This window comes from Myodes glareolus, chromosome 12, assembly GCF_982192425.1.
Source record: "Myodes glareolus chromosome 12, mMyoGla1.1, whole genome shotgun sequence".
NCBI classification, from domain to species: domain Eukaryota; kingdom Metazoa; phylum Chordata; class Mammalia; order Rodentia; family Cricetidae; genus Myodes; species Myodes glareolus.
In genome coordinates this window covers 14,593,672-14,616,467 of record NC_142037.1, presented here as the reverse complement: position 1 = coordinate 14,616,467, position 22,796 = coordinate 14,593,672, and the positions used below count along the sequence as shown (strand labels likewise).

Genomic DNA, 22,796 nt, shown 5'->3' with positions numbered 1-22,796 from the left:
TTCCATCTCATGGCCTGTTTAAACTAAGACTTTATAGTACACTTTTTTTTCTTTCTGTGTATAATTGTAACTACTCAGGTAAAGGTAGTGTTTTTCTCCATTCTCACATAACAGAACTGAGCCACAGAGCCACAGGTCATGGGCAGAGCTGGGATTTCTAGCTTAGGTTCTCACGATTCTAAACTCAATGGTTTTTGCCATGATTGTTAATAGTACTGGCTTCTTGACAAGTTATCTTTAAGTTCTCCTCAAGCTCTAGAGTTAAACATAAATAATGCCCATGCTAAATTCTAGAGAATAGTTTAATGTGTTAATCTTGAATCATTGAATTGTTTATGGATCTTGTCAGGTCAATTACCATAAAATTTGTTTTCATCTTCTGTAGTTAAGGAGTAGATAGGAGTCTTGTCTGTTGTCAAACTTCTGTGTTAGGGTGAGGTGATACTTTCTTTGTGTTTTAAACTATTATTTCTTCCCTTTTTTATAGCTCCCTATATTACAGAGACATGGGATAACTCATATAATTTGCATACGGCAAAATATTGAAGCAAACTTTATTAAACCAAACTTTCAACAATTATTTAGGTAAGAATTATTGCTATGATTTATAGAAAAATGTTAAGGTCAAAACATGTAATGTTTTATTATTGTTACTGATCTTTGAAGTGTTAAGGATTGAATGCAGAGCCTCAAGGATGCTAGGCAAGCATTCTGCCTGTCCTGTAATGTCCTTGTTTCAAGTTTGTTACACAATATAACTTTCCTTTGTACCCACCTATTTTGTAAATATCATCTATATGGAATATATTTTAATAGAATTTAAAATATTTAAATCATGTTCCTAATTCTAGAGGTTTAAAAAGATGTATAATAAAACGTATGTTTCTGTACTCTTATCTCCTAGATAGTCAGCCCCCTTCCCCAAAGGCATCTACTGTTATTTCTTCATTGTGTGTCCATTCAGAAACATACAGGCTAATTCCTATAGATAGGGCCGTTTTACTAGTTTTTTGAGTCTGCTCCTCGCCCCACTTCCCACTCCTATTTACACATGGCAGCAGTCAAGGAACAACCAAGTTTAGACTTGGTCTTTTGTTCACAGAAGCGTGTGCCAGGTTGGCCCTCAGGCTTTGGGGCATTCCCGGCCATAGGAGAATTGGGCTTACAGATGTGAGCTTCCAAGCCTAGCTTTACTTTTCAAGATACTGGATATTTTTGGTTTGGTTTGGTTTTTGATTTTTTGAGACAGGGTTTCTCTTTGTAACAGCCTTAACTGTCCCGAACTCACTCTCTAGACCAGGCTGGTCTCGAACTCAGAGGGAAACGTCTGCGTCTTCTTCCCAAGTGCTGGGATTAAAGGTGTGTGCCACCACTGATCTGGCTCAAGACACTGTTTTTAATTATGTGTTTTTCTGTGAATGTGTACACTGAGTGTAGATACCCCCGGAACTGGATTTAACAGGTGATGGTTACCTGCCAGATTTGGATGTAGGAAGCAAATTGAAGTCATCTTTGAGAATAGTCTATTGTCTTAACCACTGAGCCATCACTCTAGCTCTCATACCTAGCTTTTTAAAAAAAATTTCTTATTTGCACTTCAGGGCAGGCCCCATGCCCAGGAATGGCCCAGGAAAAGTTGGCCAACACGTGTGCTTTTTGTTTTACTTTGTTTCACCTTGTTTTGTCTTGTTGGGTTTTGTTTATTTGTTTTGATTCTCATTTTTTGCATATGTGGGTGTGTGTGCGCATGTGTCTATTTTTAAAGAAAAACCTTTTATATGTATGGGTGTTTTGCCTACATTTATGTCTGTGTATCAGTTGTGTGCTTGGTGCCCATGAAGGCTTGAAGAGGACATCAGATCCCCTGGAACTGAAATTACAGGTGTGAGCTGCTATGTAGATGCTGGAAATCCAACTTCAGTCCTGGAAGAGAAGCCAGTTCACTTAATAATAATTAATACCTAATTTTTAATACTTAATAGTAATTAAGTGTACTGTTTCTCTAGCCCCCACACCCAGCTTTTTATATGGTGGATCTTGGAATTTTAACTCAGGCCCTCACAGTTGCATGGCTAGTGCACTACCCACAGAGCTATCTCTCCAGTCTCCCCCAAACCCACTCTTTATTTTTTAAAATTTTTTTGAGAACAGGGTCTTATGTAGCCAAGGCTGATCTTAAATTGAATGATCCTTTTTCCTCAGCTTCCAAAGGCTTGGGATTTTATGAACACTGTACCCAATGCCTTGTTGTGCATTTCTATGTTTGCAGATTTTTTTGTATATTCATATGTCTATATAACATGTAATAATTATCATTTAATTTATATGTAAATATACTGATAGGGTAAATTTGTAGAATTGTATCTGAGAATATGAGCACATTGCATTTTAATAGGTTGCAGACTACCCTCCAGTGTCATGTGTTAGTTTACATCTCACCATCAGGAATGAGTGACTGCTCTCTTAGTGCTTCTCCGAGACAGCTATAAAACAGGAAAGTTTGTTTCCAGTCTGCCGGAGTTAAATACCTTTTCATACAGTTTTAGCTTTCTCATTTTTATTTATTTATTTATTTTAATTTTTTGGGACAGGGTTTCTCTATATAACAGCCCTGGCTGTCCTAGAATTTGTGTTGTAAACTAGACTAACCTTGAACAGAGATCCACCTTTCTCAGCCTCCAGAGTATTGTGATTAAAGGTATGTGCTACCATCACTCAGCTTCTCATTTATCTTACTGGTAAGTGCAGAATAACTAATGGTCTTAATATTGGTTATTTTAGATTCATTTAAAAATAAAGTTGGGCTTAGTGATTCATGCCTATAATCCTACCACCAGGAGACTGAGGCAGGAGGATTATAATTCAGTACCAGCCTGGACTCCATACTGAGACTGACTTATAAGACAAATAGTATAACAGTAATAAAGACTATATTACACATGCTAAAGATATAAGGTAAATGAGCCCCTTGATTATTGGGAGAAAAGTATTGCCAATGTTTTCTTTAATATTTTTGTAGAAATACCCTGTGTCTATATAAAAGTATTTGTTAAAGATATCTTCTTTAACTTGGAATATGTAAGCCAAATATTAAAAATATCTTAATGCTTGTTTTACTGGTTGTAAATATGAATATAACTTATATACATAGGGCACTCAAATGTATGTGCAGCTAATAGAATATTACATAATTAAACAGGAGGGAAATAGACATGTGTGTTGATCTTAGTGATTTCAAGAACAAAGAAGGGTGCATGTAGTATTTAAATAGTTAAAATATTTATACTTTATTTATATAGGTATTTTGCCTGATGTATATCTGTGTACCATGTGTATGCCTGTGAAAATTAGAAGAGGGCCTTAGATCCCCTGGAACTAGTGTTACAGTATGAGCTGTCTTGTTGGTGCTGGGAATCAAACCCAGGTCCTCTGCAAGAGCAGCCAGTACTCTTAATTGCTGAGCCATCTCTCCAGCCCCAAATTTATTTATTCTTTTTTTTTTAAATTTATTTATTATGTATATAGTGTTCTGGGCACCAGATCGCATTATAGATGGGTGGAGCCATCATGTGGTTGCTGGGAATTGAACTCAGGACCTCTGGAATAGCAGTCAGCTCTCTTAACCTCTGAGCCATCTCTCCAGCCCCAAGTTTATTTATTCTTATATGTACATTGAAAACTCCTGAATCAACATGCTTGAAGCTTGAATGGCTGCTTTTGAGAGGGGAAAGTCATGGTCCAGGATAGTAAGGAATCTGTTTTTCATCCTATACAATTTTCCACTGTTAGAATTGTCTTTTTTTGGGGGGGTGTCTTTATTTTTTAATTTTGTTTTTATTTATTTTTGTTTGTTTTTTTCCTTTTTTTCTTTCTGCAAGTTAGTATGCTGCCCAGACACAAAATTGATCTTCCTGCTTCAGCCTCCCATGGGTATTGCTGGATTGTGCTGTACTATTAGAGAAGATTAAAAATTTAAAAAAACTCTCCTCAAGATGAGGTTTAGGTTTTTTTGTATACCACTATCCTTGAACTCAGATTTGCCTTCCTCTGTCTCAGAGTTTAAAGCCATGGGCACCTAGCCAAATTTGTAAATATTGTTGCTTTGTTTTTTCTTTTTTCTTTTTTTTATTTTAGAGTTGTTTTTAACTGTGAGGAATGTTTGCTTCTTACATTTTTAGGCATGCAGGAAATGTCTGACTTATTGCAGTTTTAGAGTTGGGGGTATTGATGGCAAGATCCAAAAAGAGCAGGGAACTAAAGTGACCTGGGTTAGGGGTGGTAGATAAGAGCTGGCTGTGAGCTGGGTATGTTCCCTGTAAAGGCTTCTGTCCTGGTATTCACTTTGTCTGCAGCTAGGGTGTTGATGGTGCTGCCTTCCTCCTGTTTTCAGGGAGCAATTGTGCAATGATTAGGAGGAGCCTGGGATGTACAGAGCAGCGACAAGAAGGCTGTTATTAAGTCATATGTCATTCTGCAGTCCTGGGGAAATACTTCAGAAAGTGGACATTCCCCGCCCTGCCTAGACTTTCTAGGATGTTGATAATCGTACTGGTTGCTGATGTTTGAAATGGCACCATGGACCCGTCAAGTAGTGTAGGTCACCACTGTTGTCAGACCCTTGTGTGTACATGGACTTCCCCTTGATCTTGACCTTTAACATCTCTTGGTTAAGACATGAGTTTTTTGAAGTTGTTACCTTTAAAAGGGTCATTGAAACCCCATATTTTTAAAAGCCAAAATGATTTATAATAATGATTACATAATTTAACTACAGTTTGTCGTTAAACATAAAGTGATGCTGAATAGTTAAAGTTAGAAATTTTTGAAAACTATACTAAGCATAGCATAATGGTGGCACCTTATTTTGATTTCTAGCATAAAATTCCAGGATGAAAATTCCCTTAGCTGTTTTTGCTTTACCGAAGATGACTGGTTGATTCAGTGTTTCACAAAACTTGTTTTTTAAAAAATATATTATTTTTGCTGGGTGGTGGTGGCGCATGCCTTTAATCCCAGCACTTGGGAGGCAGAGGCAGGCGGATCTCTGTGAGTTCGTCAGCCTGGTCTACAAGAGCTAGTTCCAGGACAGGCTTCAAAGCTACAGAGAAACCCTGTCTCGAAAAAGAAAATGTATTATTTTCAATAATATGTAGATGTGTGATTATGTGCATGTGAGTGCAGGTGTCCTTGGAGGCCAATGGCATCCAGTCTCCCGGGAGTTGAAGTTAGAGGCAGTTGTAGGCTACCTGATGTAAGTGCTGGGAATTGAACTCAGCTCCTCTAAAAGAGCAGCACATGTTCTTCACTGCTAAGTCGTCTCTCTATCCCCTTGTTTTGTTTTTTGAAACTAGGATCTTAGTAGCTCAGGCTGGCCTGGATCTTGACAGTCTTGCTGCCTCGCCCCTCCCCCCCCCACCAAATGTTGGAACTGCAGACTGAGCCACCATACCATTTTGTTGTTTAGCTCCCTCTCCCTCAGTCAAACATTAAGCTTCCTTTGAAATGTCCTCAAACCTTCAGAGGCAAGGAACACTTTCAGAACTCTAGAGAACCATCTTCTGCTCTGAGGAGTGAATGTACTTTTTGTACTAATTTTCTAGATCCTCTTGGAAGCTCTCTTTACTGCTTATGGTTTTTTTTTAAATATATTTATTTATTTATTATGTGTACAATATTCTGTCTGTGTGTATGTCTGCAGGCCAGAAGAGGGCACCAGACCTCATTACAGATGGTTGTGAGCCACCATGTGGTTGCCGGGAATTGAACTCAGGACCTTTGGAAGAGCAGGCAGTGCTCTTAACCACTGAGCCATCTCTTCAGCCCTGCTTATGGTTTTTGCTTTAACTAGATAAACATTTTATACTGAAATTATAGAGGCTGTGTTGCACGGCTTTAGATATCCTCAGGCAACATAAATTTATGGCACGGTTCTTTGGTATATGATACTTAGAAAATTATTTTGTACTTTTTTAATCAAAGCATTATCAGGAACTGGAGAGATGGCTCAGTGGTCAAGACCACTGACTGCTCTTGCAGAGGACCTGGGTTTGGTTCCCAGAACCCACATGGTGGCTTACAACCTTTGTAACTTGAATTTGAAGGGCATACATGTGCGAACATACATACACATACAGGCAAAACACTCATACACATAATAAAGTCTTTTTAAAAAAGTAATTATCAAACCAGGCAAAAGGCGTAAAGTTTGGGAAGAAGATGTGGAGTCTCTATTTGGGAGTAATGTGGGGGTCAGAGAATGAATATGCTCTAAATATATTGTATGCATATATGAAATTCTCAAAGAACTAACAAGAATATGAAAAATAATTATAAATCTTCACACACTAAAAATATTGGCCAGACAGTGGTGGTGCACACCTTTAATCCCAGCACTCGGGAGGCAGAGGCCAACCTAAACTACAAAAGCTAGTTCCAGGACAGGCTCCAAAGCTACAGAGAAACCCTGCTCAACAAGCAAACAAATAAACACACAAAACCATATATAGAAGTGGAGCTCACAGATTAAGTATAGTTTAAAAAGTCATATTGGGGGCTGGAGAGATGACTCAGCAGTTAAGATTATTGACTGCTCTTCCAGAGGACCCAGGTTCAATTCCTAGCACCCACATGGCAACTCACAACTGTCTGTATCTTCCAGAGGACCCAGGTTCAATTCCTAGCACCCACATGGCAACTCACAACTGTCTGTAACTCCAGTTCCAGGGACCTAATGTCTATGGCAAAACACCAATGCACATAAAAAAAAACTTTGTTTTTAAAGTCAAACTTTTAATTAAACATTACATACATGAGTTGCTTGCATTGAAGATTAATAGAAATGTAATTGAGGATTATAATTTATATTTTTTAATACAGAGATAGGATGTTATTTATTTGGGATTTAAAGCATCAAGTTTTTGTATGGAGATTTATCTGAGAGTATACTTATCATAAATATTTTTTTTTCAGATATTTAGTTTTGGATATTGCAGATAATCCAGTTGAAAACATAATACGTTTTTTTCCTATGGTAGGTATAAATATTTTAATATCACTTAAGATTTACGATTTAGACCTCTTAATTTAGATTCTAAAACTACTTCTACTTCATTATGACTGAAAAAAATGTAGGTTTATTTTAAAGACAGTAAATTACTTAAACCTTTAAAAGTATCACTGAGGACTTTTTATTTTTATATTTATTATTGTGTGTTGCCTGAATAGATGTGTGTGTACCACTTGCATGCAAAAGACCTCAGAAGTCAGAGTATTGAATCTCATAGAACTGAAGTTATGGATGACTATGAGCCAGTTTTGGTGCTGGAAATCAGCCCCTGGTCTTCTGCAGGGGCAGTGAGTGGCAAGTGTTAACTGCTTAACCATCTCCCAGCCCCCTCACTGAAGTGTTTTGTTGTTGTTATTTTAATTGTATTACATTTTATGTATGTGTGCTTATGCATGAACACAATTGTGTATGCCATGTGTGCGTATGAAGATCATAGGGCATAGGGAGTCTGTTTCCCCACCATGTGTCCTAAGATGGAACTCGGGTCAGGCTTGGTGGTAGGTGGCTTTATCTGTTGAGTCATCTTACTAGCTTAAAAGTTTTGATTTTTAAATATTTTAAAAATCTTTTTTAAAGATTAGGTCTTTCTTTGTAACTCAGGGTGACTTTAAACTTGAATCTTTTCAACTCAGCCTCTTTTTGTTTTATTATATATGTTTATCTTTTTTGTGTGTGTGTGGTTTTTCGAGACAGGGTTTCTCTGTAGCTTTTGGAGCCTGTCCTAGAACTAGCTCTTGTAGACCAGGCTGGCCTCGAACTCACAGAGATCTGCCTGCCTCTGCCTCCCGAGTGCTGGGATTTAAGGCATGCGCCACCACCGCCCGGCTATATGTTTATCTTATTCTATGTTTTACTGTAACCTGTTGTCTCTTGCCCACAGACTAAAGAGTTTATTGACGGAAGCTTACAAAATGGAGGTAAATATATTTTCTGTTATTAAAAGATTTATTTAGGTTAGGAGTATTTTGTCTACACGTATGTATTTGCACTACATGCATGTCTGGTGCCTGCAGAGGCTAGAAGAGATCACATGATCCACTGGAACTGGAGTACAGGCAGTTGGAAGCTGCCATGTGGGTGCTAATAATCGAACCTGATCTTCTACAAGAGCCACAATGCTCCTAACTACAGAGTCATCTCTCTAAACTATAATGTTTGTTTATTTTTAGGAAATTATTTTGTTGCAGTTATCTTTTGGTTGATAGTTTTTTGAAATGTAGGATAGGAGAATTCTATTTTTATATGGTAGACAGTTTTTTGTATTTTCCAGCTACTTCATCTTGTTAAACCTTTTAAAAATTTTCCACCCAGCTACTTTCAATTTCTCTCAATCTGTTGTATTGTGTGCATAATTAAAATAAAGACTTGAAAACTAATAGCTAAGTGGCATGTACATGATATAAAATATTTAAGGAAGACTCACTGCAGCTTGACGTAGCTTTGGTATATGTCTGAACTCTGCTTTTATCTCATAATTAACTTGACGTAGCTTTGGTATATGTCTGAACTCTGCTTTTATCTCATAATTAACTTGACGTAGCTTTGGTATATGTCTGAGCTCTGCTTTTATCTCATAATTAACTTGACGTAGCTTTGGTATATGTCTGAGCTCTGCTTTTATCTCATAATTAACTTGACGTAGCTTTGGTATATGTCTGAGCTCTGCTTTTATCTCATAATTAACTTGACGTAGCTTTGGTATATGTCTGAGCTCTGCTTTTATCTCATAATTAACTTGACGTAGCTTTGGTATATGTCTGAGCTCTGCTTTTATCTCATAATTAACTTGACGTAGCTTTGGTATATGTCTGAACTCTGCTTTTATCTCATAATTAACTTGACGTAGCTTTGGTATATGTCTGAACTCTGCTTTTATCTCATAATTAACTTGACGTAGCTTTGGTATATGTCTGAGCTCTGCTTTTATCTCATAATTAACTTGACGTAGCTTTGGTATATGTCTGAGCTCTGCTTTTATCTCATAATTAACTTGACGTAGCTTTGGTATATGTCTGAGCTCTGCTTTTATCTCATAATTAACTTGACGTAGCTTTGGTATATGTCTGAGCTCTGCTTTTATCTCATAATTAACTTGACGTAGCTTTGGTATATGTCTGAGCTCTGCTTTTATCTCATAATTAACTTGACGTAGCTTTGGTATATGTCTGAGCTCTGCTTTTATCTCATAATTAACTTGATGTAGCTTTGGTATATGTCTGAGCTCTGCTTTTATCTCATAATTAACTTGACGTAGCTTTGGTATATGTCTGAGCTCTGCTTTTATCTCATAATTAACTTGATGTAGCTTTGGTATATGTCTGAGCTCTGCTTTTATCTCATAATTAACTTGACGTAGCTTTGGTATATGTCTGAGCTCTGCTTTTATCTCATAATTAACTTGACGTAGCTTTGGTATATGTCTGAGCTCTGCTTTTATCTCATAATTAACTTGACGTAGCTTTGGTGTATGTCTGAGCTCTGCTTTTATCTCATAATTAACTTGACGTAGCTTTGGTATATGTCTGAGCTCTGCTTTTATCTCATAATTAACTTGACGTAGCTTTGGTATATGTCTGAGCTCTGCTTTTATCTCATAATTAACTTGACGTAGCTTTGGTATATGTCTGAGCTCTGCTTTTATCTCATAATTAACTTGACGTAGCTTTGGTATATGTCTGAGCTCTGCTTTTATCTCATAATTAACTTGACGTAGCTTTGGTATATGTCTGAGCTCTGCTTTTATCTCATAATTAACTTGACGTAGCTTTGGTATATGTCTGAACTCTGCTTTTATCTCATAATTAACTTGACGTAGCTTTGGTATATGTCTGAGCTCTGCTTTTATCTCATAATTAACTTGACGTAGCTTTGGTATATGTCTGAACTCTGCTTTTATCTCATAATTAACTTGACGTAGCTTTGGTATATGTCTGAGCTCTGCTTTTATCTCATAATTAACTTGACGTAGCTTTGGTGTATGTCTGAGCTCTGCTTTTATCTCATAATTAACTTGACGTAGCTTTGGTATATGTCTGAGCTCTGCTTTTATCTCATAATTAACTTGACGTAGCTTTGGTATATGTCTGGACTCTGCTTTTATCTCTTAATTAACTTGACGTAGCTTTGGTATATGTCTGGACTCTGCTTTTATCTCTTAATTAACTTGATGTAGCTTTGGTATATGTCTGAGCTCTGCTTTTATCTCATAATTAACTTGACGTAGCTTTGGTATATGTCTGGACTCTGCTTTTATCTCATAATTAACTTGACGTAGCTTTGGTATATGTCTGAACTCTGCTTTTATCTCATAATTAACTTGACGTAGCTTTGGTATATGTCTGGACTCTGCTTTTATCTCATAATTAACTTGACGTAGCTTTGGTATATGTCTGGACTCTGCTTTTATCTCTTAATTAACTTGATGTAGCTTTGGTATATGTCTGAGCTCTGCTTTTATCTCATAATTAACTTGACGTAGCTTTGGTATATGTCTGGACTCTGCTTTTATCTCATAATTAACTTGACGTAGCTTTGGTATATGTCTGAACTCTGCTTTTATCTCATAATTAACTTGACGTAGCTTTGGTATATGTCTGTGCTCTGCTTTTATCTCATAATTAACTTGACGTAGCTTTGGTATATGTCTGAGCTCTGCTTTTATCTCATAACTAACTAGTTTTTAAACTTTTTCAGGAAAAGTTCTTGTCCATGGGAATGCAGGAATCTCCAGAAGGTATGAAGGTAGACAACCTTGGATCTTGTGTTTAGTTATGAGTTGTTTTCTAATTGTTTCTCTGTCTTCAGTGCTGCCTTCGTTATTGCATACATCATGGAGACATTCGGGATGAAGTACAGGTAAGTGAGTATACTCAAACCTAGTAGTACTTCACTTCACCTAAATGAACTTAATAGAAATAGTTGGGAATTTACAGCTAAATATTCCTTTTTGAAAAAAAATATATAGTCATAATTGATTAGACAAAGCTGGAAAACTTGTTGAGAATTTGTTTGTCTCAGTTTAAAAACTCTTGGTACAGATTTTGGTGTTTATTTCAATTGATGCAATACTAGATGTGATAGAATATGCCAGTAATCAAAATACTCAGCAGACTAAAGTAAAAGGATTACTGTAAATTCAAGCCAAAGCCTGGACTGCATAACCAAGGCTATAGATCAAGACTGTGTCTAAGAAAAGAAACTTAAGTCACACACTTTTACTAAGCAATGAATTAAAAATTAATTAGAAGTTGTCTGTAGCACTTGTTTATAAACAAAGCTGGTATGGAGTATTACCTTTCTTGTGAAAGAAAGCTGGAGATCTTGTCCTGTCCTTGTTAATAAGTCTGTATTACTTCCAAACTGAAAAGTTTTTCCTTATTTGGACTAGAGAAATGGCTGAAGACCTGGTTCAGTCAGTACCCCGGTGCCCTCTAGCTGTCTGTTAATAATTTCAGGGGATTGAATACTTTTTTCTGCCTCCTGCAGGCTCCACACACACATAGATGATGCAGACAAAGCTCTCATACACATTGTTTTTAAGTAGTTGCCTCTGATAGATTTTAGGAGTGTGGAAAGCATTGCTTTCAGTTATATACCCATTGATGACCCTACCAGGCTCTGATACATAGTTCCAACTCAGGGTCACACACTGAATGGGTCTGTTGTGTGACAAAACTTTTCTTGTGCAGATGCAGTACACACATCTACTTACCTCAGGTGTGGAGCCCATGACAAGTCAAAGTATGGATATTACCACAGCCCAGCTTGGTGAACCACTGAATTTTATTGGGGTTACTGACAGAAAAATGGGTGAGGAGTTACTTAAAGAAGAAAAATGAATCAGACAGCTGCATCGCCAAGCCCACCCCTGCTGTGGATTAATGCTCTTGTACACTGTAAAGATTTGTCACTCATACTGATTTAATAAAACACTGATTGGCCAGTAGACAGGCTGTTTAGGCGAGGCTACCAGACTAGGAGAATTCTAGGAATAGGAAAGGCAAAGATGAAGTTGTCAGCCAGACACAGAGGAAGCAAAATGAGAATGCTTCACATGTGGCTTGGTGTGGATATGGCACCTAGGAATAATGAAATAGGACTGTGGTTCTGTACTCAGAACTCTTTTGAGGCCCTGTAATTAGAATGAATCCATGTTAAATCCTTTAACAAGGATTCATTGGAAGGCAAATCTGCTACCAGCAACCACAGTAATTCCAGCACCAGTAGCGTATATTAAAAGTTGCTACAGTTAAAAAATTCATACTTGGATCTTGGGAGCTTGTGGCAGTCCGCGGCACCCCTTTGATAACTCTTAGCTGGCACCCAAAGTGTTTACCTTGAAAAAATTAGAGTGTTCAGAGATTAAGTGGGAGGTGTGGGGATTCATTTCAGCCAATAGCCTTTTGAATACTAACCCATTAGGGCGTGATCTGAGGTACTATAAGCACAGACAGGAAGCAATATTGCTCTCTCGGGTGGTGGTCAGAGATCTGATTGCAGCTGCTAGCACACACAGAGGCACACAGAGGACTGCCATAGCTCTCTACCTTGTTGTGTTACTCAATAAATAAATAACCACCCCCTTTAGCTTACAGGCTTTTGTGGGCTTGCTTACGCATGACAATACACCCCAGCCTGGGTGACAGCTCACAAAAGCTGGAAATCTTTAACACACTGTATAGGTTGGAGAATATACTTTTCATGTGACTTAGTTCTTGTCTGTAAACCTTTCAGGCAATTTAGTAGTTATCAGCTTCTTCAAGGCAGTTTAGCTTGTCTGAAAGTGTCTCTTGAGTGTTCTTTACTCTTTGGAGCTAGGGGCTTGTCAATCTGGTCAATTTCAAGAACTTCCTGAAGCTATTGAGTTGTTTGCTTTAGTTTCCCTGCAGGAAGGAATGTTTCAACCTTGGAGGAAACTGTTACACAAATAGGGTTGCAACACCAAAAGTGATTAATCCCTGAAAGGGATTTGCAGACTGAAGAGGCAGGGTCCAAAGCCCTAGAGGGGAAGGGTGGGGGGTTGATAGGGATGGGCAGGTGATAAGAGGGTTGGGGGGGGCTTGTATACATGTGTGAAATTGTCAAAAATAATTGATTGATACAGTTTTTAAATATTTGAATACAAGTGTAGATGGAGGCTGTTCGTTTGTTCTTGGTTGCTCAGACCCAAAATAATCACACAGAAACTGTATTATTTGCAATAGCTTAAGCATATTTCTAGCTAGTTCTTATATCCTAAACTAACCTATCCTCATTAATCTTTGCATCACCATGAGGCTGTGGCCTACCGGCAAAGTTTTCAGTGGGCTCCGGGGAGGCTTCTCCCTGACTCTGCCTTCTTTCTCCCAGCATTCAGTTTAGTTTTCCCTCGTACGTCTATTCTGCCCTATCACAGGTTAAAGCTGCTTCTTTATTCATTAACCAATAAAAAGCAACACATACAGAAGGACTTCCCACATCATATAAGTACTTGAAAAAATATTTAGCATACATCAATAGACTACATTTGGTAATTCTTTTTATTTGGAATCTTGTCAGTAATATTCATCATCTCTTGATTCCATTGTGCTTACTATTAGATGTCACATGAAGCTTTATAACACAAGGCAATTAATTACTCATTTAATATTTGAACATGTGTCAGGTATGCCACATGCACAAAGTGCTTTACACTTCTCTCACCTTCATTGTAGTCCCCCCAAATCAGTATTATATTATCTATTTTACCAGCAAGAAAAAGTGGTGCAAGTTCCCTGTGATAGGTGGTAAGCCTGGGAACTGTGAATTTAGTTGACCCAGCTTCTGTCCACTACAACTTACTACTTCTCTATATTATTAAACTGTATGAATATGATTTCCTACTTAGGCAGAATTTTTAGGTGGTTTTTAATGTTGTAGTTTTTATCTGCTGTATTAGGGACTGAACCCCAGGGCCTTGCATAGCTAAGATCTATCCTCAGCCTTAGGGGAAATTTCAAATAAATTCTTAATGAATAAAAAATTTTTTTCATGACTTTCCTTATATTAATTTTACTTCTGTTTTCAGAGATGCATTTGCTTATGTCCAAGAAAGGAGATTTTGTATTAATCCTAATGCTGGATTTGTCCACCAACTTCAGGTAATAACTCTCTTTAAGGATTGAAATGTCTATGCATCTTAGGTATAGAATTTTATTTTGTAAATACTTGATATTACTATAATTTGACTAAATTGATGATTGCAGTTTGCATCTTTATTGAAATGTTCTTTTGGTTTGGGTTTGGGTTTTCTGAAATAGTTTCTATTATGTAGCCCTGGCTGACCTGAAACCCTCTATGTAAAGTAGACTGGCCTCAAACTTACAGAGATCCACCTGCCTTTGCCTTCTGAGTATTAGGATTAAAAACATATACCTCTTCACCCAGCCCTTTTTTCTTAAACTGGTCTTGGTGACACATGTCTGTAATCCCAGCACTTAAGACACTTGACGCAAGATTGTTGTGAATTCAGCCAAGCTTGGACTGCAGTTGGAGTTACCAAGAAAATGGGTTAAAAGTACATAGTTAAATACAAGGTAGAGGCCAGGTGGTGGTGGTCCACACCTTTAGTCCCAGCTCTCATGAGATAGAGGCAGGCAGATCTCTGTGAATTTGAACCCAGCCTGGTCTACAGGGCAAATTCCAGAATAGCCAGGACTACACAGAGAAGGACTGGGGAGATAACTTACTAGGTTGAGGTGCCTAATAGCAAAGAACCAAATTGTCCTGACCTTCACACACACACATCAAATGTGTTTCTTTCTCCAGTAAGTCAATTTAAATAAATGAATGAATGCAAATAAAAAATATATACAAGGTAGAAAATGTGGTGATTCCCCATCCCCCAAGTTTTACAGTCCTGAAAACTGCAAAATGAAAGCTAGTCACTACATAGTAAGTATATGAGCTCATTTTTCTGTTTTTTTTTTGTTTTTTTTTTTGCGCCTTGCACAAAAACATTCATTTTACAGTATATTTTTGTACTTGAAAAAGTAGGGTATAATATGATAAATAAAATGAAAATTTAGCATTGTGGAAGAATAAGATGTAAAGTTAAGTCCTTTTAATAATATATCTTGAAGAAACCAAGTATAATGTCATATGCTGTAATCTCATTTAGGAAGGAGATACAGGTATATAGAAATTAAATATATTTGAATAAATATGTTTAAAATAATAACATCAAGCATATTTCTGTAATGCAGTCATTCGTCACAGAATGTTTCCATGCATAATGGGCTGCATATACAGTGGTCTCATATGACTACAGTAGAGCTGAAGGTATCTTATTACATAATGGCCTTGGAGTCATGATACCATTTTAGTGCAGTGTGTTACTTTTTTTTTTTTTTTTATGTGTATGGATGTTTTGTCTGCATGAGTGTCTTTGTAGCAGGTATGTGCCTGGTGTCCTCGGATGCCTTGGTACTGAGTTAGAGATGGTTGTGAACCACCATATTGGTGCTAAGAACTGAACCCCCAGTCCTCAGAAGGAACAGGCAGAACTCCTAATCACTAAGCATCTCTCCAGCCCCCACAACTTGCTACTCTTGGGTTTGTTGTGATGCTGGTAGAAACCTGCCATAGTTGACACTCTAGTGGAGGAATGCTTTCTTATGGGAAGGTCATTCTGGCTAATATCTTCAGTGAAGACTGTAGAGAACACTGAAGGCAACTGCCAGAAGGAAGGTGACCAGTTAAAAGAGGTATTCAGAGAAGTCAAGAGAGAATAATACTGGGAGCTGTAGTGAGATGGTTTAGTGAGTAAAGGCACTTGCTACCTGGCAGTAAAGCCAAAGACCTAATTCTGATCCCAGGAATTCATGTAAAGAGAACCAGCTCCACACATTTGTACTCTATCCTCCACGTGTGTGCTGTAGCAAGCATGTCCCCACATGCACATACATACAAACAAGAATAATAAAAAAGATTGGCTTAAACAAAAGTGGTAGTGGAGGGAAAATAGATCAAGGTTTACTTGAAAGTGTTGATAGCTTGGTAGGACTTGTTACCTGATGGTTATAGGTTCTGAGGGTATGGAGATAAAGATGGATCTCTGTTACCTGATGGATATAGGTTCGGGGGCGGGGGTGAGATGAAACCCAGTCTTCGAAAAACAAAAAAGATTACAGATTTAAATTTTAAGGCCCCTCTACCATTTGTACTAAGTTTAACATAGAATTAGACCATTATAGCTAATGCCCCAGTGGTAGAAGATATATCATCTGTCTGTCAGTGAGCTATTGGCACTACATAATTTCTAATTATCAGTAACAGACAGTTACCAGATAGGGATTGTGAACCTTCGTTCCTTTTGTGAGAATATGGTACCAGTCTTTTGACTGTAACTTAAGAATACAAATATCTACCTAATCATTGTTTGGTGTATTTAAGAATATAAATGTATGTCTGAACTAATTAAAATCTTCTTATTAGGAGTATGAAGCCATCTACCTAGCAAAATTAACAATACAGATGATGTCACCACTCCAGATAGAAAGGTCCTTATCTGTTCATTCTGGTACCACAGGTAAGGGTGTTTTCTTTTTCGGAAATTGAAGGTTAATGGTGGGGGGAAGTAGTACTACTGGGCAATCTAAGTTGTTTAGAAACTTTTAATAAGATTTCAGAAGGATTAGCTTTCTAGTAATAAACAATGAGTGTACCTCTGTTCATAACTATAATTCATAGCCAATTACAGTAACCATTTGAAGATCACTTGGTTTAATTTTCTGTTAAGTTGTATATAAAACTATATTTGAAATTCAATATTGTAGCTACTGTGAGCTACCTCAATTTCCCACTACTACTATTTTGAGTTTTTGTTTTTAAGCTTTATTTTTTTAAAAATATTTATTTATTTATTATGTATACAATATTCTGTCTGTGTGTATGCCTGCAGGCCAGAAGAGGGCACCAGACCCCATTACAGATGGTTGTAAGCCACCATGTGGTTGCTGGGAATTGAACTCAGGACCTTTGGAAAAGCAGGCAATGCTCTTAACCTCTGAGCCATCTCTCCAGCCCCCCTTTAAGCTTTATTTTATGTCTATGAGTGTTTTGCATATATACATATACATACACACACACACACATACACACACACACACACACATACACATATACATATAAAATCACCATGTACATGCCTGGTTTCTGAAGAGATAAGAAGGTGGCAGCAGATCTCTGAAACTTGAGGTATAGGTGGATATAAGCCACCAGGTAAATACTAGGAACCAAACCTAGGTCGTCTGCAAGAGTAGCCAGTATTCTTAACTGTTGAGCCATCCCTCCCCCGCAATAGTTGTTTTGAGACTGGGTCTATGTAGCACTGACTGTCCCAGAACTGACTATGTAGACCAGGCTGACCTGAAACTTAACCTAGTGAAATGACTCAGTGGGTTAAAGTGCTTGCTTCTGGGAGCAGGAGAGATGACTCAGAGGTTAAGAGCACTGGTTACTCTTCCAGAGGTCCTAAGTTTGATTTCCAACAACTGCATGGTGGCTCACAACCATCTATAGTGGAATCTAATACCCTCTTCTGGAATAAAAGCATACAAGGTGTGTATATATAGATAGAGCATTCATATACATAAAATAAATTTAAAAATCTTTAAAGAAAAGAAAAAGAGCTTGCTACTGAAGTTGACAACCTGTCTGGTCTCCTGAACCTATATGGTATAGGTGAAAACTGCCCCTACCTTCCAAGTGACTGAATTAAAGTTAAAAGCCACCGTCCCCAACTACTACTTTGATCTCTCCTCTAGTTTTAGAATAACTCACATCCACTTATTTCTTAGTTAATAGTCTAAGCAAACTCTCAATTTTTTTTTGATATTTCCAAGTTCTTGCTACTCATTTGTAACTGTTCTTGCTGAGCTGGCATTTAAGCACAAGTCCAGAACACACCTTTCAGGCCAGATGTTCTTTCTTGGGCTCAGCTTCCCAGATATCCTTGACTCTTTAATTTTGACCCTCTTTCTAATCACTGTTTAAACACTATAATATTTGTCAGAATCTTTAAAGTACACTTCCTTCTAAATAGTACTTTAAAGGCTAGTTAGGGCAACACAAGCTTTTTGCTAGATTATCCTGGTATATTCTGATTCTGTACATTGTACTCAAATTTATTTTCTTATTTGTAATGATGTTTTTGTTTTGCCAAAGACTTCATTGACTATTCTTACAGAAGTGTAGATGGGGAAATCCAAAATGAGCATGCCAGTTTAAGAGAACCCTAATGGTTCTCATGTAGAGCCACAGGCAGCAAAGGTAATAAATATGTAGTAAAAACCCTTCTGACTTTTCAGTTTGTCTCATTGCTCCTCTTTGTGTCTACACTCCAAAAAACTAAATGGATGGTCTTCTGTAGTGTTTTTCTTACTACAGTGCATAATATTCCTCTTCCCTGTTCTCACACATAGCTTAGACACCATCTCCTCAGATGAGGCAGGGTAAGTGCACTCTTCTCCAACCCCCAGGTGTAGAGTCCTGGAGAAATGCATTACTTTGCCTGTTGAGCCTTAGGCGTTGCTTTCCACTTTGACTGTATTGATACTATATTTGCATCTTTACTGATCTTCTAGAGAAGAATAACTTGTTTAGAACTTGTGATCTAAATTATATTATGACTTAGCACAACTCTAAATCTAAGGCCATGCTGTTGTTAGTCACAGAACACAGCTAGCTGCTGGCTCAACTGTTCCTTCAGGTTCCCCTTCATAAGACTCCTTTCTGAATGTAACTACAGGCATGTAGAGAATTCTGATTCTTTGTGGGATGTTTTTGTAAAATTGACTCTGGTGTAGGGAATAAATCAGAATTTTTAATCTGCTATATACTGTCCTTGCTCTTAAACCATAGGTCTGGAATGATAAAGCCACAGCTTTAACAGAAAGTATTTTCAACTGCTCTCCTTCATACAGCAACTCTATGAACATAAAAACTATATCTAAAAATCATAGAAACACAAACTCACCTACTAGATGTGGTGTCCTATGACATGTTAATGTTGCCTAAAAAGCATAAAATTGATGGTAACCAGATTTAATGTACTACTGACTCTTGAAATGTTTTACTTTTCATGCTATTTTAAAACTAATGTTTATTATGTGCAATACCCAAGATACTGTTACTAAAGTAACTTTATTCATGATACAACAAAAAGAGTTTACTAAAGTTTGCTATAAATTCAAGCATGAAATTTTTGTAATACTTATGTATAATATCACTTAGTGGAAAAATATATTTTGGCTCCCTGTAGTATCTGAACATGAATTTTCACTTTATATCACTCAGGTAGTCTGAAGAGAACACATGAAGAGGAGGAGGATTTTGGAAACATGCAAGTGGCAGCTGCACAGAACGGCTGACTCTGAGCACTGTCACACAGATGTGAATTTCTGTTTAGAAAGGAGGAGATCCTAGTGATAATATTGTAAAGTGGTAAAAACACAAATAGTTTCTTTTCAATTATATGTTGCTTCCAGACATGTTTCTCTGCAACTTGTTGAGCAACACTTTTAAGATATTGGACTTCTACAGTAGATGGCGCTGATGGGTGATGGGTTTGCTTTAAAATAACAAAACAAAACAAAAAAACACTTTATGGTTTTTTTATAAACCAAGAATTTTGGACTTGCAAAAAGGTATTATTGCAATAATGCACTTTTCATACTTGAAGTTTATTTGTATGATATAAAGTTATTACTTTAAACAAAATGCAAGTTAGGGGGATTTGTTTATAATTTTTGGATAATTTATAACAAACAAATTTCCTAATGTTTCCTAAAAGCTCATTTTGTGTTATATATATTACATTTAAAGTAATTTCAATTTTCTGATGAAGCCTCTTACAGAAACAGTAACAAAATGTAGAACTTTTTCACATTTTTTAATATAATTCAGCAACTTAATTACCATTTTTTTAAACTTCTTGGTCCCTTATTTTTAAATCATGATTTTAGCCAACCATCCTACTTTACTAATTTAATCTAATTAATACTCCTTTCCCATTGCCTTCCTTATTGTAAACAAGAAAAAAATTGTAATGATGAAAGAGGTCTTACTTATTTTCAAAAATAAGGATAGTGTTATATTTCCACCTGCTGTTTTTCTTTTTGCTGTTTGTTTAAGTCAAATGTTGACTTGGTCTTTTTAGAGTTGCCTAGCCCTTTTCACCTTTGTCCAAGATGGTTCAAAGTAGACTTTTAAGAAACCAAACCAATGTAGCACTGTTTCTTCAATATGAAACCCCCAAAAGAAAAGTGCCTTGCATCAACCAATTAAATCCTCATGACCTCTAAATTAGATAGCAGTATAAAGCTATTAACATTTTTTGTAAATTTTTTTGTTTTTAAACCATAAATTAAACTAAATCTGTGAAGCTTGAAGAAAGTAAATTATTTGGAATAATATGAGACATTTACTTCATTTCATGTTGTCTTGCTTCTGTGAGGTTCTTAAGCTGACTGCTTTGAAAAATCATTGGATAAAGCAGTTTGTGGGTGGCTTCAGGGTTTTGTAAATTACTGTTTTAATTTGTTCTTAAATTAGTTCAAATTTACCCCATAATTTGCAAAGTCACTTTATGGCTCTTTAGTTTTCCATGTTTTTATCTATTTGTATAAAAGTTGTTCTACAAAAAACATTTTGCTATTTTAAGTGTGATGTTCAGAAGAGAGAAGTGTTTTAACCTTCTGTGTTTGATGACTTTAGGGTAGCACAAACACAGATCCTTTGTAGCTCACAGTCCTCTCTCGAGGTGCTTTACTGTTGGGAATGATGTCTACATTTCCAGGGTACCATGCACTATGTGAGATAGCGTGTTAGTTTCTTTGCTGTCCATCTTACGGTGTTAGAGTACAGAGAAGGCTCTGTTCTGCACAGTGGGAGCCGAATGTAAACCAGAAGTACTATTAACTAGACTTAATTTCTCTTTGGATTTCGCATTCCACCCTAAAACCAGCATTGTGATCCACTGTTCTCTTGTGTCACTGCTATGGTGGACTAGTGGAGTCAAGATTATATTGGGTGTTCAAAATTCCTGTGTACACATCATCACTGGAAAGGTCAACAGAGTTCTCTCACAGTCAACTCAATCTATGATTCATTGAACAGAAATTGTGCTTAAAGTAATCTCCATAAAAATGATTTTTCAAGATGAGACATTTGAAATAATTTTTTAAGTTTCATAAAAATACATATTATATCTCTTTAAGAGTTTGACCAGAATTATAGGTTATTGATAGTCATTTATAGCTGATAATTTGTCATTTTTCTAACCTGTCATTTTTTATGTTCTCACATAAAGTGCCTATCCAGCACGATATACTGGAGACAGTCTCAGACATGAGAGACTGCTATCACGTTGAGCACAGTTGATGTGAACAAATGAGGTTTGTTCTTTCATAAGAAGCCTACAGTTACTGTATTTACTAAGTAGCTGTCTTAGGTTCCATTTCCAGTGATGTTTTGTAACAGTCAGCTATGATAAACTTAACCAATCATGTCTTATTCTCTAGACAAACTTAATGATTCACCCAGTTTCAACATTAATATGTAATCAGGGTTCAGAATTAAGATTTTTACCAAAACATAGGGAACTTCATTACTCCCCTTTTTGAAAGTTTTGAGACAGATACTGAACTTTGGAGTGGGGTGTCTTCTTTTATCTTAACTGGTTCATGTTAATTTCTTGTCTATTAGATGTTGACTTGTACCAACTCTGTAGTAGGAATGTTCAAGTGTGATAGCTTTGCTACCAACTTTGAACCACTTGTAGAGCAGAATATTCATTTGCAAGGGTATGGGGTTGTGCTTAATCTCAGTCTAGAAGTAATGTCAGAAATGCTAAGCATGCCCTTTGTAAGAAACCTTAAGGTTCCTAATTGTTTAATTACTATGATAATTCAAATTAATTAGAAGTATTTAAGTGCAATCTTGAATTATGAAGTTGAGATGTATATATTAGGATCTCAACTTGATGTAAAGTAAATGAGCAGTTACCTGACGAATTTTTTTTAAATAACAGGTTTAATCCATAATCCTAAAGCATAGCTTCACTTCAGTATTTGTTATTTTTGTCCATTCAACAACACTCCAATAAGGAAATGATAGGAAATAGCTGAGACTTACTCAAGGATTTTATTTATTTTTTTTTTAATTAGTAAGATAAGTTTCTAGAGTCTTGAGTGCTGGATATTCTTTGTCTTTCCCATTCATGGCAGCTAAAATAAAAAAAAATCACTCAAAATGTTCAGGTTTACATGTTAAGCTCTCACAGGGAGCAGCCATACCTCACAGTTCAAAGTGTTTTCTCAGTCACATGATACTGACATGTAATTGCAATTTACTATGCAGCAAAAAATGATTCAAGAAGAATAACATACAGTGTCTAGTTACCTCTGTATAGGCATTGCTTACGTTACTCTGCTTTTAACATTTGTACTCAGATAAAATGCTTCTGTATGTATAGGAATGTCACAGATGCAAGATGCTGCTAGCCTGGGCACAAAGTATTAAAATTATTTTGTGAAGACTGGTGGTTGTATTAAAACTGCTGTGCTACTGTACCTCAACAAGTGATTGAGAAGCTCCCTCATACTGCTTAGGCCTCAAAACGTCTTAGCCTTCTGGGTAAAAGTAGCCCAGCTTTACTCCCACAAATTAAGAAGGGTGAGTGAACATTTAATATTGAAACTGTTTTCAGTTG

At 36.7% G+C, this 22,796-nt stretch overlaps 1 protein-coding gene across 1 annotated transcript in view; it reads left to right on the top strand.

The window, feature by feature from the left end:
• The window catches only part of Styx (serine/threonine/tyrosine interacting protein), a 34,623-nt gene extending 12,001 nt beyond the window's left edge, over positions 1–22,622 (top strand). Inside the window, exons 4-11 of the mRNA XM_048430056.3 lie at positions 488–585; positions 6,970–7,030; positions 7,947–7,983; positions 10,760–10,799; positions 10,871–10,921; positions 14,112–14,184; positions 16,520–16,613; positions 19,382–22,622. Of these exons, the coding sequence (XP_048286013.1) occupies positions 488–585; positions 6,970–7,030; positions 7,947–7,983; positions 10,760–10,799; positions 10,871–10,921; positions 14,112–14,184; positions 16,520–16,613; positions 19,382–19,455 (528 nt within the window). The 3' untranslated portion in view covers positions 19,456–22,622. The remainder of the gene's footprint in view (positions 1–487; positions 586–6,969; positions 7,031–7,946; positions 7,984–10,759; positions 10,800–10,870; positions 10,922–14,111; positions 14,185–16,519; positions 16,614–19,381) is intronic.
• Positions 22,623–22,796: the final 174 nt, after the last annotated feature.